Source organism: Zootoca vivipara, chromosome 15, assembly GCF_965207765.1.
Source record: "Zootoca vivipara chromosome 15, rZooViv2.hap1.1, whole genome shotgun sequence".
Lineage (NCBI taxonomy): Eukaryota > Metazoa > Chordata > Lepidosauria > Squamata > Lacertidae > Zootoca > Zootoca vivipara.
This window is the reverse complement of record NC_142598.1, coordinates 26922508-26933603: the sequence shown is the minus strand read 5'-3', so window position 1 is coordinate 26933603 and position 11096 is coordinate 26922508. Positions and strand designations below refer to the sequence as shown.

Below are 11096 nucleotides of genomic sequence, written 5' to 3'. Positions count from 1 at the left end.
AAATGTTTAAAAGTACTCCCCCCCCCAAAAAAAACAACAACAACCAGAGTCCTTTTTGTTGGGGATAATTCAAATGGAAATTCCCAGGTGTCATAAAAGGTTATTTATGTATGCCACTGCTGTGGCCCATGATTCTTAAGCCCCCAAAATGGAAAATGAGGGAGGTCCCAACTAAAGAAGAATGGCAATTTAAACTGATGGAGTGTGTGCCGCTTGCGGACCTAACACACAGAATAAGAGAACAAGAAGAACATATGTTTAAAGAAGATTGGAAATAATGTTTATTGAATATATGGGGGGGGGAATTGTTTACACTCGAAAACATTGGCAGTATTAAGACAAATCCAACTGTGTAAATGAGTTTTAATGGATGTAATAATGGAATACTGAATGATTTAGTTTATATAAAATATGCAGGGATTTATGTTATGCAAAATGAACATGGAAAGAGGAGAAGGGAAGTTTTTGGTATTTTAGGGTTGCTTAAATGAATTGTCTAAATTGTGAAACAGAAAATATAATTTAAAAAGATATTAAAAAAGCAAACAAAGAAAAGAACAACAATCTAAGGTTACCCAACTGAAAATATTGGCATTGAAAGTGAAAAGTGATTTGCCTTCCTGTCCAGAAAGGAATTTTTTGTTTGGGAGTATCGAAAAATGGCCATTTTTTATTATACTATTCCATAAAATGAGAAAGGAGCTGTTTTGTGCTCATTATTTGGGACTGCAGATAACTAAAACTGAGCAGATTTATTTGTTTCTAATTCAAGAAACTAAATCGCCACCACCTACCCACAGATTTATCTCAGTGACAAAGAAGAAAAGGGAAAGGATACTATTGATTGTGCAAGTGGCTGTTTGAAAGGACGGCATAATCCTGCATTAATGGCTGAACATTTGATTGCATCATTATTATGCAAATAGGGTACGTGAGAGATTTGATAGCACTAGGTTTAAAACATTTCTTAAAAACCTCATTTCTACAACTGCTGAAAAAAGGAAAACAATTACAGAATTCCAAACAAAAGACTCAATGTGTTACTTAAGTCAGACATTTTCTCTCTCCATGCAGATTTTGGTGGCAGCCAGGAAAACACACAGGGTGGTATATTCAACACCTCCCTTTTCACTGACAGAAACCAGAAGAGGAAGCACAGGGACAGGGCAGGGGAGAGACTCCATCAGGCAAGGCCTCTTTCCACCTGCCTTGCCCTCCCCAACCCCTGGCCCTGGGACTCCTCATAAGGAAGCTGTGCCTGGAGGAAGAACTGTGAGGGGAGAGACTCCATCAGGCAAGGCCTCCTTCCACCTGCCTTGCCTCAGCCTCCAGTCTCTATTTTTCAATTTGTATTGTATTGTTTTATGCACTGTGGCTTGCTGTTGTTTTATTGATTATTGTTTTGAAATTATTTATTGTAAATGTTAAGAGTGGGTTTCTGTTTAATTTTCATATGCTGATATTATTCTATACTATTGTAATGATTGTTGAACGTTACATTATTTGATTGCTTATTTTAAAGCTATGTTTTATTATCATATTTTTGTATTGCATTAGATAGTTATAAAGCGCTTTATATCATATAATATAAAGCGGATTGTGGTAGGGCTGTTAAGAAATTTAGCTTAGGGTTTGGTTTGTGTAAGGCCACAGCTCATGCTGAGTAATGGGGGGCGTGTGTATGCAAATTCCTTGGATCTGATTGGTTGGTGGGGCCCCTCTTAAAGCTGCGTCCACCATTTTCTGGTCACATTTTTGCCTGGCGTTTGAACTGTGTGTTTCTATCGGTTCCTGTCTGGCAAGAGAGCGTTCCTGGATTCCTGGAGTCTGGTTGTATCTGGCTTATTTAATTTGCTGATTTATTCAGCTTATTGCTTGCTTTTGATTTTTAGCTTTCATTTACTGCCTTATTTAGCTCCGTTTTGATTCTCCCCCTCCCCTCCCTCCCCACTCCCTTCCCCTACGGCTCGGCCTCGGCTGGGGGCGTTGGGAGTCCCCCCCCCCCCGCACAGGCATCCCACTTTATTTAAAGGGCGCACCCCCCTTTAGATTCCTTTAAATTCTTTAAATTCCCCCCCCCGCTTGCCTTGGCTAGCCTGCTGTGGCTCTTGGTGGGCAAGGGGGCCTTGGTACCCTGAGGGAGCCTTGGCTCCTGGCTCCTTGCCTGGCCGTTTTCCTGCTGGGGCTGGGCTGGGCTGGGCTGGAGCCACGTGGGTGGTTAATAGGGCTGTTGCCGGCTGAGGAGCATTGAGGCTGCTTGCGCTCTGCTGGGGGCCTCTAATTTGGCTTATTGGGGGCTGTGGCGTTTGCCGCCCCCCCTGGGGTGCCTGCGGGGTGGGGGTGCATCATTGGGAGGGCGCCAGGCCGTTATTGTGCCTGGTTTGCACGTTGCGTCCGCCATTTTAATGCTTGCAACCCCCTTTGCTATTAAGCAGAGAGCTGCTGCTTGTGCATTGGGGGGAGCGGTTTGAGGGGGGTTGCTGGGTCTTTAGGACCTTGGGAGGGGGTCCCCTCACTTGATTCACCTGGGGGGCCTCTAGTTTTTGTGTCCTGTATAGCGTTTGTTTTCTGTTTGCATCTGTTTTAGCTGAGGAAAATTTTTTTCCTGGCTGCAGTTTATTTCGAGGCTTGAGTGCTTGCAGCCAGTTTCTGGGCGTTTGGCGCCATCTACTGGCCACGAGTTGTTACTACACCTACAAATTTAATTGCCTTTTCCCTCAGCCTATATTGAAGTCCCTTGAACAGGCTTTGACTTTATTGTGTTGCCTGACTAGCTTATTGGGTCATTTTAACTTATTGGTTTCCTTTAATTACTTGATTTAATTTATATCCTTTTATTTAGGAATCTTAATTGATTCAATTGGATTATAATTGGCTTTGACCTGCGTGGGCTTGCTTTGGTTAAGTGAAAGGAAAAAACTTTTACTCCTTGCCTTTAATTGGAGGCCTGAGTACTGCAGCCTACTTTAGGTTCTCTATGCCATCGGCTGGCCTCAAGGGGGTTATCGCACCTTGTTAGTTTTGATACTGTTCCTTCCCAATAGATAGGGAATACATTGCTTGGCCTGCGTTTTGGGTTTCTTGCATTGTTTAATTGGCTTAATTGATGTCCATTGTTTAATTCAATTTAATTTTAATTCACGTTAATTTAGTTTTCACGTATTCTGGGTAAGGATTCTATTTGGTTGCGTGGGTGGGAGTTTGGCTTTGGCCTGCGCATTTTCCCTCTCCCCCCTTTTAGGGGGGGGGGGCCGGGGCGTGTGCCGGGGTCCGGCCTACACCAGCCTGCAATACAAGTCTAACTGATTTCCCTGGGGCCTTTCAGAGGCCTGGGTGTCCCCAAATATTTTGCAGTTAGTTTTGCAGATTGGTTGGGAAGGCTCCAATATTTGAGGGGTGGGGTGACGCCGCCTAGTGGTTAAAGTGGTAATACGCACCCCTGTGTGATTCCACGTGTGTTTGCTTGTTATTCCAAGTAGTTAATAGTTCAGGATGGCGGCCCACCCATCCACTTCAGGGAAATCTAAGAGGGTCATTAAGGGCGCTTCGCAGAAGCTGCGTTCGCCAGCCTCGCAGGCAGCGGGTCGTGTGGAAGCATTCATCGCTAGCATTGCTGGTGACCCACAGGCCCTGGCCCAGCTTGGATCTGGGCTTGATGCCTTATTACAGAACCCGGCCTCTCATCCTGCCGCCTCGACCTCTGCTGGTTTACCTCTGGAAGCAGGGCGGGAGGCGGCGACTACGGCCATGCCTCCAGACCGGCAAGGCCCAGACCCTCTTTCTGCCCCCTCTACCTCTGCAGGTGTATCCCTGGACCCCGGGCAAGCTACGGTGGCGGCGTCGCAGCCTCTGTCCCCCATGGCGACCATTCTGGGACTGCCTGAGACCACCACGTCTGGGCCAGTTGACTCGTCGGATGACGACTTCGTGGGGCCTTCTGGTGTTCTGATGCCGAATGCCTCTTCCACTCCTATGGTGGTGCCGGCGCCCCCTCCCGTCAAACGACGAAGTGAGGGGAAGCAGCCTCGGCGCACCAGGAGGGCGAGGCAGGCTAAGGGCAGAGTAAGTGGGCAAGGGCAGGGGGGGCGGACGGGGGCCTCCTCTAATGTTGTTGTTTCGCCCGTTGCTCCATCCCAGACTCTTGCCGTCGCCTCGCGGCGCGAGGGGCTTTCGTCGGCATCCGGCGAGGAAGCCCTCCCAGTGCCGGCTAGAGCGTCGAGTGGCGGAAAACGTCGTCACAAAAGTCGTTCCAGGAGGCGGGCAAAGAGGCGCAAGGACGATACCTCGGCTTCGACCACCTCAGGTTCGTCCTCTAGCTCCGAGGGTTCTGATCACTCTATGGGGTTGTACTGGGCTTACGGGGAAGTGGATTCTGGCCTTCCTCGTTGGGCCTGGGCTCGTCGAGCGAATTCGCATCGTGCTCGTTATGGAGCTGTTCAAGAATGTCTCGACGGAGAGTTGGTCCCGGAAACCACGGTTTCCACCAACAGTACTAGGGATATTATTCCGGGCAGTCACTTGTCCTCTAAATTGAGGTCTAGGATATTGGATGGTAAATATGTAGACATTTTTGATTTAGCTCCACCAGAGGAGGTGGTCCCTGAGCAAGAAAACGCCCTCGTTGGTACTAAGAAGAAAGGCAGGGGGAGAAAGGTGGAGCGGACTTTCGAGCGTTGGCTCGATTGTTATCAAGTTTTTTCCGGGGTAGTAGTAGCGGCATATCCCCGCAGGGCTCTACACCTTATCGTGTACCAGTCCATCGTAAGGTCAGCATATAACATGGCAGGGGAAGCGGCCGCAATTGCTTATGATGAAAGATTTCGCAGGCGGGCGTCAAAAATTGACACCGCCCGCTTTGACAGGAAAGACTTGGACCTTTGGACCACGTATGTGGCTCCGTCGGTTTCACGGAAACCCGCCGAGCAGCAAAGGGCTAAGACCCAGCCTTTTAAGGCGGCACCTAAATTGCGCTGCTGGGATTTCAATAAAGGAATGTGTCAGCGCCCGCGGTGTATTTATGCGCACACTTGTGACCGGTGTGGCGGTAGCCACCCGGCTGTTAACTGCTATGCGGGCCGGCGGCCCTTTCGTGGGGGTCGGGGAGGATTCAGGCAGGCGCCAAGGGGTTCCGCCCCTGCCCTCCCCGCTCCCCCCGCAGCTTCCACATCAAAGTGAATTGCTTCAGTTAGCTTTTTCTCCCATTAAGTTACCGGCCCTTAAACATTGGTTAGCCTCCTATCCCAATATTGAGGCGGCTGCATATCTTCGGGATGGTTTCTCCTTCGGGTTCCGGATTCCGATAGCTTCGGTTCCCCTGGCTAGGAATCCTAGGAACCAGAAGTCGGTGAGAGAGATGCACGAGGTCGCAAGGCGGAAGGTTAATAAAGAAATAGCCCTCCAGCGCATGGCTGGTCCTTTTGCGTCTCCGCCTTTTCCCAATCTGCACCTCTCTCCCTTGGGAATCGTCCCCAAGAAGGCTCCGGGTGAGTTTCGGCTCATTCATAATTTGTCTCACCCTAGGGACACGTCCGTGAACGACGTGATCCCTCCGGAGCTTTGTACGGTCAAATACGCTTCTCTCGACCAGGCAATTAAAATGATCAGAAAGTTTGGGCCGGGGGCCTTGTTGGCAAAATGTGATATCGAATCGGCTTTCCGATTATTACCAATTCATCCGCATGATTTTTGGTTGCTGGGCTTTCAGTTGGAAGGCGCCTATTATTTTGATAAGGCCATGCCAATGGGCTGCTCCGTAGCCTGTGCGGCCTTCGAGCGCTTATCGCAGGGTGAGAAGGCTGACATGAGGATGTGGCTGGTATTCCTGGAGGAATACAATGGGGTATCCTTGTGGCAGGATGTTTTAAACCTGCACAACGATTTCCAAGTGCACTCCGATGCGGCGGGTTCCCTGGGATTTGGTTTGTTTTGGAATGGCAGGTGGTGCGCACAAAGATGGCCCCCTGCTTGGCGGGACACTGAAATCACGCGGGATTTAACTTTTCTTGAGTTCTTTCCTATAGCAGTTGCAGTCCATATTTGGGTTGACGACTTCAAGGACCGCCGCGTATGCTTTTGGTCAGATAACCAGGCTGTGGTGACTGTCCTTGCGAAACAATCTTCTAAGTCAACTCGGGTATCGGCTCTGCTGCGGGCATTCGTGCTGCAGTGCCTGCGTTTTAACATTATTTTCTCTGCGCGTTTTGTCCCGGGCGTGGCCAACGATATAGCTGACGCTTTGTCACGATTTCAGATGGAGCGCTTCAGGTCCCTGGTTCCAGACGCACAACATCAGCCGGAGATTTTCCCGGATCGTCTTTGGAACCTTGGCAGCTGCTAGTCTTGCAGGGAGTAGCTGCTTCTGTTTCCCCCTCTACCCTGCGGGCTTATCAAAAAGCTTGGACTGACTTTTTAACTTTTCGCAGTCAGTCGCTCGCGGTGGAGGGAGCGGCCCGCCCCTCTTCTTCCCAGGTGCTTCAATATTTGGCACACCTGTTTCACCTGGGAAGGGCTGCCAGGACCATAAAGCTCCAGTCTGCGGCCATTTCATTTTTCTCGAAATTGTTTTTTTTTTAATAGGGACCCTTGCGCCAAATTTGTGGTGCGTAAGGCCATGGAGGGATGGGGTAGGCTTTGTCCTCCCCGTTCCCCTACCAGGAACCCGATTTCTTTTGATCTTCTCACTAAAATGAGATTGAAGCTTAGGGTGGTGTGTTGGTCTAAATATGAGGCCCGTTTGTTTTCGGCCGCCTTCTCAGTGGCCTTTTTTGGCGCTTTGAGAATTGGTGAAATTGTAGGGGGTCAGATGCGTCAGGGGGTGCCAGGGGGTTTGCTACTCCAGGACATACGTCTGTCACCAACGGAATTGTTAATCACGATTCGGAGTTCCAAGACCGACCAGGCTGGTAAAGGAGCAGTAATGCGACTGCCTGCTACGGGGCAGACGGGCCCCTGCCCGGTTAAGGACGTAGCCAAATTCTTGGCGGAAAGGCCAGCTGGGGAGGGCCCCTTGTTTGTGCATCAGGATGGTAACCCGATGACTAGGCTGCAATTTACTAGAGTTATGAGGAAGGTGATAGCGGCATGCGGTTGCGTGGCCGCTAATTACGCTCCTCATTCCTTTCGCATTGGGGCCGCCACTACGGCGGCCCACTGGGGTATTTCGGTTGATGCTATTAAGGATTTGGGCAGGTGGAAATCTGCAGCGTATAGATCTTATGTTCGGAAGCGCTCCTAACTTTGTCGTTTGTTTTCCAATGTTTTCCCAGGGCTCGCGGACGTGCACATATGGATGGTGGGACATTCCATAGTCCATTGGGCAGGCCTTCGCGCTGGCCAAACGCCATTGGGTCCTCGACTTGGCCTTCCATCCAACATCCAAGTGACCTGGATGGGCAAGAGGGGCATGCGCTGGGGGGAGCTTCTCCCTTTGCTGCGGCGCAAAGCCCTCTTGCTCGGGTGCCCGTCCGCCCTGGTGATCCAGCTGGGAGAAAATGACATCCCCGCTGTGGACCCGTTATCTCTTCGCCTGGCTATCCTACGAGATTTGTTGGAGATAAGGACTTGGTTCCCTGATACCGTCGTTTTTTGGTCCCAAATGTTGCAGAGGATGCAATGGCGGGGTGATATTCCTCCTCTGGCTGGGGAAAGAGCTAGGAAGAGGGTTAACAGCGCAGCATCCAAACGGGTGTACGAAATCGGGGGGAGTTTGATTCGTCATCCCGCAATTAATGTTAGAGCCCCGCTTTTATATCGGGATGATGGGGTTCACTTATCCCCTGATGGGTATGACATTTGGCTGCGTGATGTGTCTGAGGGTTTAAAAAGTTGGTTAGGTCTCTGAGTGTTGGCGGCAAGCCAGGGCTGGCTTGATTGGCGGTTAGGCTTTTGGTTGGTTAATCGGTTGGTAGAGGGGGTGGCACACGGATGCCTACCCTCACCTCCGTTTGCTCCATATAGAAGTATTCCGTTAAAGGAATCTCGGGGCTTACACTCTTGTCCTTACCATCCCGCCATTGGCGGGAATGGTGGGCCCAATTTTAAGAGCAAGAGCCTTGAGGAACATTCTTGGTGAAGGTGAGGAGGGAATGACTGGGCGCAGCCACCTCCTCACTCCCAGGTATGTTTACTTGACTTCCATGCGGAAGTCGGAGCAGGAACTGTCCAAGCGGACAGTGGTGAGTCCTGTCCTATGGTGACAGCTGACGTGAGTCCTGCCACGTGGGCAGATGAGGTGAGTCCTGTCCAATGGTGACAGCTGATGTGAGTCCTGCCACGTGGGCAGATGAGGTGAGTCCTGTCCAATGGTGACAGCTGATGTGAGTCCTGCCACGTGGGGCAGATGAGGTGAGTCCTGTCCTAAGGGGACAGCTGATTGAGTCCTGTCCTGGATGGACAGATGGGGATAGTCCTTCTTTAGGAAGGACGAGTGAATAACCAAAAGCCTAAGCCAACACTCGGATTAAATTGTGTATTTAATAAAGTTGTGGCCCTAAATTATTTGCCAAAAACCAAACCATAATTCTGTTGTCAGTTGTGAGTTATTTAAGGTAATTTTCTGGGAAGCCTCGACACACAAAGCGCTTTATATCATATAATATAAAGCGGATTGTGGTAGGGCTGTTAAGAAATTTAGCTTAGGGTTTGGTTTGTGTAAGGCCACAGCTCATGCTGAGTAATGGGGGGCGTGTGTATGCAAATTCCTTGGATCTGATTGGTTGGTGGGGCCCCTCTTAAAGCTGCGTCCACCATTTTCTGGTCACATTTTTGCCTGGCGTTTGAACCCCTCCCACCCGCCCTTTCTTTCTTGCAGGTTAGCACGACATTGCTATTGCCTTCGGGGCCGCCTGTATTCAGGGGTCAGTAGGAATTTTTCCAATTGGCTGATTGGCTGTGCCTCTTGGTTTTCGCCTACTGCGCTAGCAAATTGTCACAACTTGTTAGGTTGGCGGTTAGGCTTTTGGTTGGTTAATCGGTTGGTAGAGGGGGTGGCACACGGATGCCTACCCTCACCTCCGTTTGCTCCATATAGAAGTATTCCGTTAAAGGAATCTCGGGGCTTACACTCTTGTCCTTACCATCCCGCCATTGGCGGGAATGGTGGGCCCAATTTTAAGAGCAAGAGCCTTGAGGAACATTCTTGGTGAAGGTGAGGAGGGAATGACTGGGCGCAGCCACCTCCTCACTCCCAGGTATGTTTACTTGACTTCCATGCGGAAGTCGGAGCAGGAACTGTCCAAGCGGACAGTGGTGAGTCCTGTCCTATGGTGACAGCTGACGTGAGTCCTGCCACGTGGGCAGATGAGGTGAGTCCTGTCCAATGGTGACAGCTGATGTGAGTCCTGCCACGTGGGCAGATGAGGTGAGTCCTGTCCAATGGTGACAGCTGATGTGAGTCCTGCCACGTGGGGCAGATGAGGTGAGTCCTGTCCTAAGGGGACAGCTGATTGAGTCCTGTCCTGGATGGACAGATGGGGATAGTCCTTCTTTAGGAAGGACGAGTGAATAACCAAAAGCCTAAGCCAACACTCGGATTAAATTGTGTATTTAATAAAGTTGTGGCCCTAAATTATTTGCCAAAAACCAAACCATAATTCTGTTGTCAGTTGTGAGTTATTTAAGGTAATTTTCTGGGAAGCCTCGACACACAAGGTTGTTTTGTATTTCATGAGATTCTGTTTCTTCAGCTTGTAAACCGCTTTGAGTATTGTATGATAGAAAGGCGGTATACAAATTAAAAGTGATGATGATGATGATGAAAGTTTTGGAAATTCTTCCTCTCCCAACAAAACCTGCTCCATAAGGTTGGGGCACCCTCCAGATCATATTTTGGGGATTTGCAGGGAAACCTCCGGGGGAAGAAAGAAACTTATCTCCTCCCATTCTATTGAAGGATGTTTTCTCTCAATGGAGAAGTCCTGGATATCACACACAGGACACACACACCCTCTCCTTCCACTGTTCAATCTGTTTGCAGTATTTAAATAGAAAACTAGGTGTGGTCTACTATCTAATTAAAGGAACAGTACTACATTTGCAGATGCTGACTATGGCTGCAACAATTTAAAGTTACAGTAGCATGATTTAAATACAGGCTGTACAAGAACACAGTACAGTATTGATTATAAGAATGCTGTAAAGTCATGACTGTTATTCAACCCCCGAGGATGTAACGTGTTAAAAAGATGTAACAACACGTTACATCCACGGGGGTTGAATAACAGTCTTGACTTTACAGCATTCTTATAATCAATATTATATTTTAGTCAGCATCTGCAAATGTAGAACTGCTCCTTTAATTAGATAGTAGACCACACCTAGTTTTCTATTTAAATACTGCAAACAGATTGAGTAAGTTAGAAAAACATGAATGGTACGCTTTGACCTTGAAACTATGAAACTAGAGGTAAGCATTCTTTGTTATAAGTCTATACTGTATATAATTTTCTATATATCTCCTATGTAAAGATGACAAAAGATGTGCTGTCTCTGTCTGTTGGAATTTTCTGTATATAATTGTATATATAAAGAAGACAGAATGTAATACAATGCTCTAAGACACATTTTTAATGTAAGACTCTTTGTCATTCCAGCTGATGAAGAATAAACCGAAACAGGGCCTTGTCCTGGATTTCTAAAAACTGGATTGCTACTGGAATTTGTCTTATTATTCTCAACTTAAAACTTTCTAAAAATTAATCTACTACCTGGCCAGAGCTCTTGGAATCTTTTCATATGATTTTCTCAACTCTCCAAGGACTCCAATTTATTTAGCATTGCACCAAAACATTAGCTAAAATGTAACGTTGAATAAAACAACTGTGGGAAGGTGGTTCTGAAAGGACTTTAGAGCCACACAGCATAGCCAGAACTCTTTGATTGCCTGTCAGAAAGATCTTCCTGATGTGTTTAGTACCCAAAGTTAATGCATGGGTCCAACTGTGTTCCTTATTTATGCATTGATTCCCATTTCATAACAGCAGCCAGCCCCCCCCCCCCGGGGTTATGAATATCGGGATTATTTTTATTGCCCGTCTTGGGTGGTGAATTTATGGCCTTCAGCCTCGCATGCCTGAATACCCCTCGAGGCTCGAGATAAT

The 11096-nt window shown here is 48.3% G+C and overlaps 1 protein-coding gene across 2 annotated transcripts; it reads left to right on the top strand.

Annotated features, from left to right (window-relative positions):
• The first annotated feature begins 1567 nt into the window (after positions 1–1567).
• On the top strand, positions 1568–9590 carry LOC132591869 (uncharacterized). Of its 2 annotated transcripts, none has more exons than XM_060272334.2 (2): positions 1568–1833; positions 3803–9590. In XM_060272334.2, exon 2 carries the CDS (start codon positions 3859–3861, stop codon positions 5173–5175), a length of 1317 nt encoding a protein of 438 aa, XP_060128317.1. In that variant the 5' UTR covers positions 1568–1833; positions 3803–3858; the 3' UTR covers positions 5176–9590. The 2 variants fall into 2 exon arrangements, with proteins under 2 accessions (XP_060128317.1, XP_060128316.1); XM_060272333.2 differs by having other exon boundaries at positions 1568–4303; positions 7266–9590.
• The last annotated feature ends 1506 nt before the right edge of the window (positions 9591–11096 follow it).

Bases quoted from the DNA above. Each gene is read 5' to 3' on its own strand.
- LOC132591869 (XM_060272333.2), top strand. From the start codon at position 3,493: ATGGCGGCCCACCCATCCACTTCAGGGAAATCTAAGAGGGTCATTAAG. The intron at 4,304-7,265 runs GTTCGTCCTCTA...ATGTTTTCCCAG, and splicing joins CTCGGCTTCGACCACCTCAG to GGCTCGCGGACGTGCACATA.